Below are 16,473 nucleotides of genomic sequence, written 5' to 3' on the forward strand. Positions count from 1 at the left end.
CTCCAGAACGTAGAAGATATCCCCATGGAATGCACCTATCCCAGGCTGGGCAGGCTTTCTCCCTCCAGAGAGACATGGCAAGAGTAAACCCCAACCTCCAGAACGTAGAAGATATCTCCATGGAGTGACCTATCCCAGGCTGGGCAGGCTTCCGACCTCCAGAACGTAGAAGATATCCCCATGGAATGCACCTATCCCAGGCTGGGCAGGCTTCCGACCTCCAGAACGTAGAAGATATCTCCATGGAGTGACCTATCCCAGGCTGGGCAGGCTTCCGACCTCCAGAGGGACACAGCAAGAGTAAACCCAACCTCCAGAACGTAGAAGATATCTCCATGGAGTGACCTATCCTAGGCTGGGCAAGCTTCCGACCTCCAGAACGTAGAAGATATCCCCATGGAATGCACCTATCCCAGGCTGGGCAGGCTTTCTCCCTCCAGAACGTAGAAGATATCCCCATGGAATGCACCTATCCCAGGCTGGGCAGGCTTTCTCCCTCCAGAGAGACATGGCAAGAGTAAACCCCAACCTCCAGAACGTAGAAGATATCTCCATGGAGTGACCTATCCCAGGCTGGGCAGGCTTCCGACCTCCAGAACGTAGAAGATATCCCCATGGAATGCACCTATCCCAGGCTGGGCAGGCTTCCGACCTCCAGAACGTAGAAGATATCTCCATGGAGTGACCTATCCCAGGCTGGGCAGGCTTCCGACCTCCAGAGGGACACAGCAAGAGTAAACCCAACCTCCAGAACGTAGAAGATATCTCCATGGAGTGACCTATCCCAGGCTGGGCAGGCTTTCTCCCTCCAGAACGTAGAAGATATCCCCATGGAGAGACCTATCCCAGGCTGGGCAGGCTTCCGACCTCCAGAACGTAGAAGATATCTCCATGGAGTGACCTATCCCAGGCTGGGCAGGCTTCCAACCTCCAGAGAGACATGGCAAGAGTAAACCCAACCTCCGGAACGTAGAAGATATCTCCATGGAATGCACCTATCCCAGGCTGGGCAGGCTTCCGACCTCCAGAGGTTCATGTACAACAAGTCTCAGCATTCCCCAACAGCCTCCATCCACAATACATAACTGAATATCATCATCTGCTTACACTTTATTGAATTATGGAGTGTGAAGGACACTACTGGGGTATCAGTGCCAGGTATGCTGCACCACCCTGGTATCACCCATGTCAAGGTGCCATCTGCAATACTGGAACTTGTAGCAGAGCTTCTGGAGGCTCCGTAGATTACTACCTCCTATCACCTTTCCCTACGCAACCCTCTGCCAGCATTTGGTTAGATGTCCACCACATCAGAGGACACTTGCCCTCCTTGGCGCACACCTGGCATCCCTCTGATGACACAGTATAAGGGTGGGGGAGGAGAGGTATGCCCACTATGGACCAGAAGACTCCGCCATGTCGTCCAATGGTCAGAGAAATGCGGCTCTAAGTGCACTCTTTACTTACTTGACGTATACGACATTAACCATTTGTTCTCCAGGGATTTTGTAATATTCAGACTCCAGCTGAAATAGAAGAATTAATCATTTAGTGACCATTTTTGAAACACTGACACACATAGGAAATCCCATTCTAAGGGAAATAACAGGGAGGGAAGAAAGATGTCATCTCACCGTGTCAACGACGGCCTCGGACAGATCCCGGAACTGGTCGGAGGAGACATTGTCCAGGTCTGGCGTGTATTCTATAGACTTGGTGAAATTCACTAGAGCTCTGTAATAAACTGGAAGAGAGAGGAAAATATATTACCAACCATAGACAACGAGGCACATACCAACAGTTTCTTGCCAATAATCCCTGGAAATAAGAGCAAGATATCAACACAAGGGCACCTCGGGTCATGCCAAAACTGGCTGGAACCATGCAGCAAGCACAGGCGGGCACTGAAACTGGCAGGGTCACCCATTACATGTGCCAGGGAAACACGAAGACCCAAGTAGACGAAACAATTAATGATATTAACAGAAACTACAATGTAACGTAGAACATTATTGACTCTCCTCTGCCCCTCCAGAGCCCATTGTGAGCAGTCCTGGGCTGTCAACTTCCAGTCCAACCACTAGAGGGCGCCATGTACATGGTATGGAAAAACCCACCTATAGAAAGACTGGCAATCCATACTATACATGGGTTTCCAAAGAATAAGCAACAATATGTACTAATATGAACTTTCATTTTCATGTATGTTTCACTGGGGACAATTTTGTGTTGTAAAGATTCCCCAATTTATCTTGAACCCCTCATCGCCTCTGTGTAATGTAAAGGCCAAAATAAGACCCAGTGTCAGCAAGGAGAAAGTTCCCCAAAACTGCAGCTGGGAGACGGATCATTGTATGCCCTGCAAAGAAACGTGTGTCAGGAACGAGCATCGGTGAGCAGGATATGCCGGGACTTGCAATGCGGTTTATATAAACATCACGCTAAGTAACAAAGGTGTGGATGGCGCCCGGGTGATGGAGGAGACCTCACATAACTTTCTCTAGGTTCTCTGTCAGACTCACAGAACCAGAAACCTTGCACGCCCGAAATAATAACAAATGTCTTCACAACAATTATCCACAGAAGTGATATGAAATAGGTGACCTCCGTGTGGCCTGCTGAAGCCTTGGAGCAGAGCCACACAAACCCAGAAGCCTAACAGCCAATGGGTCAGGAGCCAAGCAACCAACAGGCCAGGAGCCAGGTGTCCAATGGGCCAGGAGCCAAGCAGTCAATGGGCCAGTAGCCAAGCATCCAATGGACCAGGAGCCAAGCAGTCAATGGGCCAATAGCCAAGCAGCCAATGGGCCAGGAGCCAAGCAACCAATGGGCCAGTAGCCAAGCAGCCAATGGACCAGAAGCCAAGCAGCCAATGGGCCAGTAGCCAAGCAACCAATGGGCCAGTAGCCAAACAGCCAATGGACCAGAAGCCAAGCAGCCAATGGACCAGAAGCCAAGCAGCCAATGGGCCAGTAGCCAAGCAACCAATGGGCCAGTAGCCAAGTAGCCAATGGACCAGAAGCCAAGCAGCCAATGGGCCAGTAGCCAAGCAGCCAATGGACCAGAAGCCAAGCAGTCAATGGACCAGGAGCCAAGCAGCCAATGGGCCAGTAGACAAGCAGCCAATGGGCCAGTAGCCAAGCAGCCAATAGGCCAGGAGCCAAGCAATCAACGGGCCAGGAGATCAAGAAGCCAATGGGCCTAAACCAAGCAGCCAATGGGCCCAGAGCCCAGGCAGCCAATGGACCAAAAGCTGACATATTAACAGGACCCTTCACTGGAAATACCTGAACCCTATAAATTGGAAAGGGGTTCACATACGTCTTGGCCATATAGGTGGGTGTGACAGTCAGTGATGATCAGATGTCCTTATACGTCTGGTCATATTGGTAGGTGTGATGGACAGCTGTCATAGCTCTGACCATATACTAAGTGATGGTGAGGTGTCCTCATAGATCTGCTCATGTTAGTAGGTGTGATGGACAGGTATCCTTATATTCCAGGTGATGGTAAGGAGTCCTCATACACCTGGCCCTATAGTGTAACAACTCTGGGGCCTTATGGGAAATGAATAATCCTTCCTCAGTGACCCACAAAGGCAGATGGACCAATTCTCCAAATATTTCTGTGCTTTCCCTCAGTAATTATCATTCCCTGTAAATCATTCGGTCTTTTTTTGTATTATTAGAATTTATGGCCACGTATGGGATCTGGTGTCATTGCTGCAGCTGCTCACAAGTCAGATCCTCTGTACAGAGGAATATATGTCTTATTTATCAGAGCCCCCAGAGACGGCACATTGTGATTCTCCTTTCCCACCCAAAACATCTGCTCTTCTTTCCCATCTGTACATCGACCCAACGACACCCACCATTCCCATCGAACTCTGCGAGGATGAAAGACAGAGCCATGGAATGCTGAGCTCCTGATGGTACAGAGGCCCAGGAGGAGAACACTGGATTGTGTCCTGTCACTCCTCACCAGCGGATGAGAATTTATAGAAACAGCTGTCAGAAATCAGATCTATCCGCAGGGAATGCAGCATCTGTGCCAGGATGTACCCCACGCAGCTGGACGCAGCTGGAGCAGCTCAGACCTTCTACCGCCATATCCCGAACAGACGCCAGATACTAGTGTGACCAGAGGCAAACCTAACCCCAAATCAACCTAGAACAGACCCATAGACCAAGAACGCCAGATACTAGTGTGACCAGAGGCAAACCTAACCCCAAATCAACCTAGAACAGACCCATAGACCAAGAACGCCAGATACTAGTGTGACCGGAGGCCAACCTAACCCCAAATCAACCTAGAACAGACCCATAGACCAAGAACGCCAGATAATAGTGTGACCAGAGGCCAACCTAACCCCAAATCAACCTAGAACAGACCCATAGACCAAGAACGCCAGATACTAGTGTGACCAGAGGCCAACCTAACCCCAAATCAACCTAGAACAGACCCATAGACCAAGAACGCCAGATACTAGTGTGACCAGAGGCCAACCTCATCCCAAATCAACCTAGAACAGACCCATAGACCAAGAACGCCAGATACTAGTGTGACCAGAGGCAAACCTAACCCCAAATCAACCTAGAACAGACCCATAGACCAAGAACGCCAGATACTAGTATGACCAGAGGCCGACCTAACCCCAAATCAACCTAGAACAGACCCATAGACCAAGAACGCCAGATACTAGTGTGACCAGAGGCAAACCTAACCCCAAATCAACCTAGAACAGACCCATAGACTAAGAACGCCAGATACTAGTGTGACCAGAGGCCAACCTCATCCCAAATCAACCTAGAACAGACCCATAGACCAAGAACGCCAGATATCAGTATGACCGGAGGCCAACCTAACCCCAAATCAACCAGAACAGACTCATAGACCAAGAACGCCAGATACTAGTATGACCGGGGGCCAACCTAACCCCCAAATCAACCTAGAACAGACTCATAGACCAAGAACGCCAGATACTAGTATGACCAGAGGGCAACCAAACCCCAAATCAACCTAGAACAGACCCATAGACCAAGAACGCTAGATACTAGTGTGACCAGAGGCCAACCTAACCCCAAATCAACCTAGAACAGACCCAAAGACCAAGAACGCCAGATATTAGTATGACCGGAGGCCAACCTAACCCCAAATCAACCTAGAACAGACTCATAGACCAAGAACGCCAGATACTAGTATGAATGGAGGCCAACCTAACCCCAAATCAACCTACAACAGACCCATAGACCAAGAACGCTAGATACCAGTGTGACCAGAGGCCAACCTAACCCCAAATCAACCTAGAACAGACTCATAGACCAAGAACGCCAGATACTAGTGTGACCAGAGGCCAACCTAACCCCAAATCAACCTAGAACAGACCCATAGACCAAGAACGCCAGATACTAGTGTGACCAGAGGCCAACCTAACCCCAAATCAACCTAGAACAGACCCATAGACCAAGAACAGCAGATACCAGGGTGACCAAAGGCCAACTTCACCCCAATCAACCACAAGGTCTATAGGATATTCTATATACAGAAATGACTGCCGGTCCGTGTAGAGGAACACGTTCTAGATGTGGAGAAACCTCAGATTTCCAGAGGAGACGAACATTCTGGATTCAGGAAAGACCTTTCTGGAGGAGAAACCCGTTCTACACAAAATGACTTCATATCTCCAGAATTTAGAAGCCTGGTCTAGATATAAATATTACTACCGCCCAGATAAATATATCCCTCTACATGGATACGGAGGTTATTTAAAGGAGGACTACTTTAGGATGCATTAGCTCATATTCCAATATACCCCGGAACACCAAGCCACTCAGGAAATCCACCCATTACCCCCGCCTTTTATTCCCCTATACAGCGGCCATCACCGGCCCCGGGGGTGGAGTAAACATTGCTTTATTTATATGTCTGCAGTCTGCGCTGAACAGTCTGATGGGCAATATGACTGAAAGCAGATATTGGGGATCAACTGATTTCCATAACTGACGGCCCAGACTGAGAACAATGGAGGTGTGTGTTCCATGTTCCGGATCAATCCAATGTCGTCAGACCCCGGAACCATAACTGACGGCCCAGACTGAGAACAAGGGAGGTGTGTGTTCCATGTTCCGGATCAATCCAATGTCTTCAGACCCCGGAACCATAACTGACGGCCCAGACTGAGAACAAGGGAGGTGTGTGTTCCATGTTCCGGATCAATCCAATGTCTTCAGACCCCGGAACCATAACTGACGGCCCAGACTGAGAACAAGGGAGGTGTGTGTTCCATGTTCCGGATCAATCCAATGTCGTCAGACCCCGGAACCATAACTGACGGCCCAGACTGAGAACAATGGAGATGTGTGTTCCATGTACCGGATCAATCCAATGTCTTCAGACCCCGGAACCAGAACTGACAGCCCAGACTGAGAACAATGGAGGTGTGTGTTCCATGTTCCGGATCAATCCAATGTCTTCAGACCCCGGAACCATAACTGACGGCCTAGACTGAGAACAAGGGAGGTGTGTGTTCCATGTTCCGGATCAATCCAATGTCTTCAGACCCCGGAACCATAACTGATGGCCTAGACTGAGAACAAGGGAGGTGTGTGTTCCATGTTCCGGATCAATCCAATGTCTTCAGACCCCGGAACCAGAACTGACGGCCCAGACTGAGAACAATGGAGGTGTGTGTTCCATGTTCCGGATCAATCCAATGTCTTCAGACCCCGGAACCATAACTGACGGCCTAGACTGAGAACAAGGGAGGTGTGTGTTCCATGTTCCGGATCAATCCAATGTCTTCAGACCCCGGAACCATAACTGATGGCCTAGACTGAGAACAAGGGAGGTGTGTGTTCCATGTTCCGGATCAATCCAATGTCTTCAGACCCCGGAACCAGAACTGACGGCCCAGACTGAGAACAATGGAGGTGTGTGTTCCATGTACCGGATCAATCCAATGTCTTCAGACCCCGGAACCAGAACTGACGGCCCAGACTGAGAACAATGGAGGGGTGTGTTCCATGTACCGGATCAATCCAATGTCTTCAGACCCGGAACCAGAACTGGTGATTTTTATGTTAAACCGCACTCATATAATGTCTAAAGAAATATCAAAAACCGCTGAAGGAAGGATCCCACTGTAAACGCTTAGCTAAGCCCCCTCCCCCATCCGTCCAACGGGATTCCTGCCAGCCAGGTGTGGAGAGCAAACTGCGCATTCAGAGGGATCCACTGTGTCTTCCTGGTGTCCAATCATTGTCTGCCCACTCACTGTTCACTGTGTCTTCCTGGTGCCCAATCATTGTCTGCCCACTCACTGTGTCTTCCTGGTGTCCAATCATGGTCTGCCCACTCACTGTGTCTTCCTGGTGTCCAATCATGGTCTGCCCACTCACTGTGTCTTCCTGGTGTCCAATCATGGTCTGCCCACTCACTGTGTCTTCCTGGTGTCCAATCATTGTCTGCCCACTCACTGTGTCTTCCTGGTGTCCAATCATGGTCTGCCCACTCACTGTGTCTTCCTGGTGTCCAATCATGGTCTGCCCACTCACTGTGTCTTCCTGGTGTCCAATCATTGTCTGCCCACTCACTGTGTCTTCCTGGTGTCCAATCATTGTCTGCCCACTCACTGTGTCTTCCTGGTGTCCAGTCATTGTCTGCCCACTCACTGTGTCTTCCTGGTGTCCAATCATGGTCTGCCCACTCACTGTGTCTTCCTGGTGCCCAGTCATGGTCTTCCCACTCACTGTGTCTTCCTGGTGCCCAATCATGGTCTGCCCACTCACTGTGTCTTCCTGGTGCCCAGTCATGGTCTGCCCACTCACTGTGTCTTCCTGGTGTCCAATCATTGTCTGCCCACTCACTGTGTCTTCCTGGTGTCCAATCATTGTCTGCCCACTCACTGTGTCTTCCTGGTGTCCAATCATTGTCTGCCCACTCACTGTGTCTTCCTGGTGTCCAATCATGGTCTGCCCACTCACTGTGTCTTCCTGGTGCCCAGTCATGGTCTGCCCACTCACTGTGTCTTCCTGGTGCCCAATCATGGTCTGCCCACTCACTGTGTCTTCCTGGTGCCCAGTCATGGTCTGCCCACTCACTGTGTCTTCCTGGTGCCCAATCATGGTCTGCCCACTCACTGTGTCTTCCTGGTGTCCAATCATGGTCTGCCCACTCACTGTGTCTTCCTGGTGCCCAATCATGGTCTGCCCACTCACTGTGTCTTCCTGGTGTCCAATCATTGTCTGCCCACTCACTGTGTCTTCCTGGTGTCCAATCATTGTCTGCCCACTCACTGTGTCTTCCTGGTGTCCAATCATTGTCTGCCCACTCACTGTGTCTTCCTGGTGTCCAATCATTGTCTGCCCACTCACTGTGTCTTCCTGGTGTCCAATCATGGTCTGCCCACTCACTGTGTCTTCCTGGTGTCCAATCATGGTCTGCCCACTCACTGTGTCTTCCTGGTGTCCAATCATTGTCTGCCCACTCACTGTGTCTTCCTGGTGTCCAATCATGGTCTGCCCACTCACTGTGTCTTCCTGGTGTCCAATCATTGTCTGCCCACTCACTGTGTCTTCCTGGTGTCCAATCATGGTCTGCCCACTCACTGTGTCTTCCTGGTGCCCAATCATGGTCTGCCCACTCACTGTGTCTTCCTGGTGTCCAATCATGGTCTGCCCACTCACTGTGTCTTCCTGGTGCCCAATCATGGTCTGCCCACTCACTGTGTCTTCCTGGTGCCCAATCATTGTCTGCCTACTCACTGTGTCTTCCTGGTGTCCAATCATGGTCTGCCCACTCACTGTGTCTTCCTGGTGTCCAATCATGGTCTGCCCACTCACTGTGTCTTCCTGGTGTCCAATCATGGTCTGCCCACTCACTGTGTCTTCCTGGTGTCCAATCATGGTCTGCCCACGGTGCCCAGTCATGGTCTGCCCACGGTGCCCAGTCATGGTCTGCAGTCACATTTCTCATTACAATGGACAGTGAGGACTGCAGACTGGTGGAACGTCAACTAAACTAATCTTACATTTACAGAGCTGCTTGGTGTTGTGGACTTGTTCTAAACATGACAGAGAAGATGGACTTGTTCTAGACATGACAGAGAAGGGAGACTTGTTCTAGACATGACACAGAAGGGAGACTTGTTCTAGACATGACAGAGAAGGAAGACGTGTTCTAGACATGACAGAGAAGATGGACTTGTTCTAGACATGACAGAGAAGGTAGACTTGTTCTAGACATGACAGAGAAGATGGACTTGTTCTAGACATGACAGAGAAGGGAGACTTGTTCTAGACATGACAGAGAAGGGAGACGTGTTCTAGACATGACAGAGAAGATGGACTTGTTCTAGACATGACAGAGAAGATGGACTTGTTATAGACATGACAGAGAAGATGGACTTGTTCTAGACATGACAGAGAAGATGGACTTGTTCTAGACATGACAGAGAAGGGAGACGTGTTCTAGATACGACGGAGAAGGAAGACGTGTTCTAGACATGACAGAGAAGGGAGACTTGTTCTAGACATGACAGAGAAGATGGACTTGTTCTAGACATGACAGGGAAGGCGGCCTTCTTCTAGACATGACAGAGAAGATGGACTTGTTCTAGACATGACAGAGAAGACGGACTTGTTCTAGACATGACAGAGAAGACGGACTTGTTCTATATATGACAGAGAAGATGGACTTGTTCTAGACATGACAGAGAAGATGGACTTGTTCTATATATGACAGAGAAGACGGACTTGTTCTAGACATGACAGAGAAGACGGACTTGTTCTAGACATGACAGAGGAGATGGACTTGTTCTAGACATGACAGAGGAGATGGACTTGTTCTAGACATGACTATAAATGGCAGAGAAGTGGTTTGGATCCAGAGACACGGATACGATGGTGAGATGTTCTTGGTGTATGAACCGATACAGAGATCTGTAGGAATGATCTGTAGAAGAAAAGATCTAGAAATCAGAAGTTTAGAGATGTTCAGATCTAGAACACAGATGGCCTGACACTAATATAGAGATTCCTGGAATGTGGAAATGTAGAGGAACGATTACAGAATTATAGATGACATCACAGATTCCCATCTCCAATGAGTGTGAATTGTAGGTCCGGAAAGTTCTGAGCGTCTGGAGGGGGGGGGGGGGGAAGGGCGGCTCCTTCACAAACCCCCAACTCTACAACATGAAAAGGAATCCCACGCTGCAGCAAATAATATAAAGACCCCATTCAACCCCCGAGGTTTCCTCGGAGTTAATCCTCCTTTCCCCTCCGGCCCTTAACCCTTCACTTCCACAATGGTGTCACTCCTTTTATGGCTGTTCTATGGTGCCGGCCTTCCAGGGACAATCCTTGTTGGGTTCTATGTGACCTGGCTGTTCTATGGTGCCGGCCTTCCAGGGACATTCCTTGTTGGGTTCCATGTGATCTGGCTGTTCTATGGTGCCGGCCTTCCAGGGACATTCCTTGTTGGGTTCTATGTGACCTGGCTGTTCTATGGTGCCGGCCTTCCAGGGACATTCCTTGTTGGGTTCCATGTGATCTGGCTGTTCTATGGTGCCGGCCTTCCAGGGACAATCCTTGTTGGGTTCTATGTGACCTGGCTGTTCTATGGTGCCGGCCTTCCAGGGACATTCCTTGTTGGGTTCCATGTGACCTGGCTGTTCTATGGTGCCGTCCTTCCAGGGACATTCCTTGTTGGGTTCCATGTGATCTGGCTGTTCTATGGTGCTGGCCTTCCAGGGACAATCCTTGTTGGGTTCTATGTGACCTGGCTGTTCTATGGTGCCAGCCTTCCAGGGACATTCCTTGTTGGTTTCCATGTGACCTGGCTGTTCTATGGTGCCAGCCTTCCAGGGACATTCCTTGTTGGGTTCCATGTGACCTGGCTGTTCTATGGTGCCGGCCTTCCAGGGACATTCCTTGTTGGGTTCCATGTGATCTGGCTGTTCTATGGTGCTGGCCTTCCAGGGACATTCCTTGTTGGGTTCCATGTGATCTGGCTGTTCTATGGTGCTGGCCTTCCAGGGACAATCCTTGTTGGGTTCTATGTGACCTGGCTGTTCTATGGTGCCGGCCTTCCAGGGACATTCCTTGTTGGGTTCCATGTGATCTGGCTGTTCTATGGTGCTGGCCTTCCAGGGACAATCCTTGTTGGGTTCTATGTGACCTGGCTGTTCTATGGTGCCGGCCTTCCAGGGACATTCCTTGTTGGGTTCCATGTGATCTGGTTGTTCTATGGTGCTGGCCTTCCAGGGACAATCCTTGTTGGGTTCCATGTGATCTGGCTGTTCTATGGTGCCAGCCTTCCAGGGACATTCCTTGTTGGGTTCCATGTGACCTGGCTATTCTATGGTGCCGGCCTTCCAGGGACATTCCTTGTTGGGTTCCATGTGATCTGGCTGTTCTATGGTGCTGGCCTTCCAGGGACAATCCTTGTTGGGTTCCATGTGACCTGGCTGTTCTATGGTGCCGGCCTTCCAGGGACATTCCTTGTTGGGTTCTATGTGACCTGGCTGTTCTATGGTGCCGGCCTTCCAGGGACATTCCTTGTTGGGTTCCATGTGACCTGGCTGTTCTATGGTGCCGGCCTTCCAGGGACATTCCTTGTTGGGTTCCATGTGATCTGGCTGTTCTATGGTGCCGGCCTTCCAGGGACATTCCTTGTTGGGTTCTATGTGACCTGGCTGTTCTATGGTGCCGGCCTTCCAGGGACATTCCTTGTTGGGTTCCATGTGACCTGGCTGTTCTATGGTGCCGGCCTTCCAGGGACATTCCTTGTTGGGTTCCATGTGATCTGGCTATTCTATGGTGCCGGCCTTCCAGGGACATTCCTTGCTTTCACTTTGCATATCTCAGTGTTGGTGGAGGAAATATGAGGAGCAGTGTGAAGGGTGGTGGGGGGGGGGTGGTGTTGTGGTGTGGAGAGGAGGGGGGGGGGGGCATGCTGTGGTTTGGAGGGGGGGGCGGGGGGTGGGGCTTGTGCAGGAAGAATGGGCGCAGTGTGGTCGGGGAGTGCGTGTTCTGTGCTGCGTACTCCAACCTGCACACTGACACGTCTCTGTACGGGGGAGGGGAGATCACACCCCACCATACAGAGACTGAACCCCTCGACCACCAATGTCACTGCTACAGGGCTCAGACTCCGGGGGGGAGGGGTGTACAGGATCTGACAAAAGTAAGTACACCCCTCCCATGAGACTTTGCTACAATGTAAAGTAGTGAGTGTACAGCTTGTATAACAGTGTAAATTTACTGTCCCCTCAAAATAACTCAACACACAGCCATTAATGTCTAAACCGCTGGCAACAAAAGTCAGTACACCCCTAAGTGACAATGTCTGAATTGGGCTCAATTAGCCATTTTCCCTCCCCGGTGTCATGTGACTCGTTAGTGTTACAAGGTCTCAGGTGTGAATGGGGGGAGGTGTGGTAAATTTGGTGTTATCGCTCTCACTCTCTCATACTGGTCACTGGAAGTTCAACATGGCTCCTCATGGCAAAGAACTCTCTGAGGATCTGAAAAAAAGAATTGTTGCTTTACATAAAGATGGCCTAGGCTATAAGAAGATTGCCAAGACCCTGAAACTGAGCTGCAGCACGGTGGCCAAGACCATACAGCGGTTTACCAGGACAGGTTCCACTCAGAACAGGCCTCACCATGGTCCACCAAAGAAGTTGAGTGCCGTGCTCAGTGTCATATCCAGAGGTTGTCTTTGGGAAATAGACGTATGAGTGCTGCCAGCATTGCTGCAGAGGGTGAAGGGGTGGGGGTCAGCCTCTTCTAAAGATGATGGACAAGAAAGCCCACAAACAGTTTTCTGAAGACAAGCAGACTAAGGACATGGATTACTGGAACCATCTCCTGTGCTCTGATGAGACCAAGATAAACTTATTTGGTGTCAGATGGTGTCAGGCGTGTGTGGGGGCAACCAGGTGAGGAGTACAAAGACAAGTGTGTCTTCCTACAGTCAAGCATGGTGGTGGGAGTGTCATGGTCTGGGGCTGCATGAGTGCTGCCGGCACTGGGGAGCTACAGTTCATTGAGGGAACCATGAATGCCAACATGTACTGTGACATACTGAAGCAGAGCATGATCCCCTCCCTTCAGAGACTGGGGGGCAGGGCAGTATTCCAACATAATGACCCCAAACACCTCCAAGATGACCACTGCCTTGCTAAAGAAGCTGAGGGTAAAGGTGATGGACTGGCCAAGCGTCTCCAGACCTAAACCCTATTGAGCATCTGTGGGGATCCTCAAACAGCAGGTGGAGGAGGGGAAGGTCTCTAACATCCACCAGCTCTGTGATGTCATCATGGAGGAGGGGAAGAGGACTCCAGTGACAACCTGTGAAGCTCTGGTGAACTCCATGCCCAGGAGGGTTAAGGCAGTGCTGGAAAATAATGGCGGCCACACAAAATATTGACACTTTGGGCCCAATTTGGAGATTGTCACTTAGGGGTGTACTGACTTTTGTCAGATGCTGTGTGTACCTCAGACCACCAATGTCACATCACACCGGTACAGAGCTCAGACTCCGGCATGCATGGTGTAATGGGGGAGGGGTGTACCCCGGACCCCCGGACCACCAATGTCACATCACACTGATACAGCACTCTGGCATGCAAAGCACAGTCATTTAGCGGGGGAGGGGGGGAGGGTTGTAGGACCCCCGTCATGCACAGTGCCCCCTCCAGTGGGACTTACTCAGGAACGGTTCCTCCTGGTCCTGCTCAGACACACTCATACCCGCCAGCTGTGGCACTACACGAGTAGGGGCAAAACCTAAGTGGGGGAGGTCAGGAGAGGTGTTCATAAAGGGAACAATGAGGGGGAGGGGGTTCAGCAGAGGTGTCCATAGAGGGGACAATGAATGGGGGGGGGGGGGGTTCAGGAGAGGTGACCATAGAGGGGACAATGAGGTGGGGGTTCAGGAGAGGTGTCCATAGAGGGGACAATAGGGGGGGGGGTTCAGGAGAGGTGTCCATAGAGGGGACAATAGGGGGGGGGGGTTCAGGAGAGGTGTTCATAGAGGGGACAATAGGGGGGGGGGGTTCAGGAGAGGTGTCCATAGAGGGGACAATAGGGGGGGGGTTCAGGAGAGGTGTCCATAGAGGGGACAATAGGGGGGGGGGGTTCAGGAGAGGTGTTCATAGAGGGGACAATAGGGGGGGGGGTTCAGGAGAGGTGTTCATAGAGGGGACAATAGGGGGGGGGGTTCAGGAGAGGTGTTCATAGAGGGGACAATGGGGGGGGGTTCAGGAGAGGTGTCCATAGAGGGGACAATGGGGGGGGGTTCAGGAGAGGTGTCCATAGAGGGGACAATGGGGGGGGGGTTCAGGAGAGGTGACCATAGAGAGGACAATGAGGGGGGTTCAGGAGAGGTGACCATAGAGGGGACAATGGGGGGGGGGGTTCAGGAGAGGTGACCATAGAGGGGACAATGAGGGGGGTTCAGGAGAGGTGACCATAGAGGGGACAATGGGGGGGGGGGCTCAGCAGAGGTGTCCATAGAGGGGACAATAGGGGGGGGGTTCAGGAGAGGTGACCATAGAGGGGACAATAGGGGGGGGTTCAGGAGAGGTGACCATAGAGGGGACAATGAGGTGGGGGTTCAGGAGAGGTGTCCATAGAGGGGACAATGGGGGGGGGGGGGGTTCAGGAGAGGTGTCCATAGAGGGGACAATGGGGGGGGGGTTCAGCAGAGGTGTCCATAGAGGGGACAATGGGGGGGGGTTCAGGAGAGGTGACCATAGAGGGGACAATAGGGGGGGTTCAGGAGAGGTGACCATAGAGGGGACAATGGGGGGGGGGGGTTCAGCAGAGGTGTCCATAGAGGGGACAATGGGGGGGGGTTCAGGAGAGGTGTTCATAGAGGGGACAATGGGAGGGGGAGTTCAGGAGAGGTGTTCATAGAGTGGACAATGGGGGGGGGGTTCAGGAGAGGTGTTCATAGAGGGGACAATGGGGGGGGGGTTCAGGAGAGGTGTTCATAGAGGGGACAATGGGGGGGGGGGGTTCAGGAGAGGGGTCCATAGAGGGGACAATGGGGGGGGGTTCAGGAGAGGTGTTCATAGAGGGGACAATGGGGGGGGGGTTCAGGAGAGGTGTCCATAGAGGGGACAATGAGGGGGGGGGGTTCAGGAGAGGTGTTCATAGAGGGGACAATGGGGGGGGGGTTCAGGAGAGGGGTCCATAGAGGGGACAATGGGGGGGGTTCAGGAGAGGGGTCCATAGAGGGGACAATGGGGGGGGTTCAGGAGAGGGGTCCATAGAGGGGACAATGGGGGGGGGTTCAGGAGAGGTGTCCATAGAGGGGACAATGGGGGGGGGTTCAGGAGAGGGGTCCATAGAGGGGACAATGGGGGGGGGGGTTCAGGAGAGGGGTCCATAGAGGGGACAATGGGGGGGGGGTTCAGGAGAGGTGTCCATAGAGGGGACAATGGGGGGGGGTTCAGGAGAGGTGTTCATAGAGGGGACAATGAGGGGGGATCAGGAGAGGTGTCCATAGAGGGGACAATGGGGGGGGGTTCAGGAGAGGTGTCCATAGAGGGGACAATGGGGGGGGGTTCAGGAGAGGGGTCCATAGAGGGGACAATGGGGGGGGGGGTTCAGGAGAGGGGTCCATAGAGGGGACAATGGGGGGGGGGTTCAGGAGAGGTGTCCATAGAGGGGACAATGGGGGGGGGTTCAGGAGAGGTGTTCATAGAGGGGACAATGAGGGGGGATCAGGAGAGGTGTCCATAGAGGGGACAATGGGAGGGGGGGTTCAGGAGAGGTGTCCATAGAGGGGACAATGGGGGGGGGTTCAGGAGAGGGGTCCATAGAGGGGACAATGGGGGGGGTTCAGGAGAGGGGTCCATAGAGGGGACAATGGGGGGGGGGGTTCAGGAGAGGGGTCCATAGAGGGGACAATGGGGGGGGGGGTTCAGGAGAGGTGTCCATAGAGGGGACAATGGGGGGGGGGTTCAGGAGAGGTGTTCATAGAGGGGACAATGGGAGGGGGGGTTCAGGAGAGGTGTTCATAGAGGGGACAATGAGGGGGGATCAGGAGAGGTGTCCATAGAGGGGACAATGAGGGGGGATCAGGAGAGGTGTCCATAGAGGGGACAATGGGGGGGGGGGTTCAGGAGAGGGGTCCATAGAGGGGACAATGGGGGGGGGGGTTCAGGAGAGGGGTCCATAGAGGGGACAATGGGGGGGGGGGTTCAAGAGAGGTGTCCATAGAGGGGACAATGGGGGGGGGTTCAGGAGAGGTGTTCATAGAGGGGACAATGAGGGGGGATCAGGAGAGGTGTCCATAGAGGGGACAATGGGAGGGGGGGTTCAGGAGAGGTGTCCATAGAGGGGACAATGGGGGGGGGGGTTCAGGAGAGGGGTCCATAGAGGGGACAATGGGGGGGGGGGTTCAGGAGAGGGGTCCATAGAGGGGACAATGGGGGGGGGGGTTCAGGAGAGGTGTCCA

The 16,473-nt window shown here is 52.2% G+C and overlaps 1 protein-coding gene across 1 annotated transcript in view; it reads right to left on the reverse strand.

Moving 5' to 3' along the window:
• The window catches only part of HSPG2 (heparan sulfate proteoglycan 2), a 242,884-nt gene that overhangs the window by 129,701 nt on the left and 96,710 nt on the right, over positions 1-16,473 (reverse strand). The window contains exons 4-6 of the mRNA XM_082274816.1: positions 13,716-13,793; positions 1,635-1,744; positions 1,468-1,526 (exon numbers count right to left, since the gene is read on the reverse strand). Coding sequence (XP_082130942.1) covers positions 1,468-1,526; positions 1,635-1,744; positions 13,716-13,793 — 247 coding nt within the window. The remainder of the gene's footprint in view (positions 1-1,467; positions 1,527-1,634; positions 1,745-13,715; positions 13,794-16,473) is intronic.

Source organism: Pelophylax lessonae (assembly GCF_965119305.1).
Source record: "Pelophylax lessonae genome assembly, chromosome: 12".
Classification (NCBI taxonomy): domain Eukaryota; kingdom Metazoa; phylum Chordata; class Amphibia; order Anura; family Ranidae; genus Pelophylax; species Pelophylax lessonae.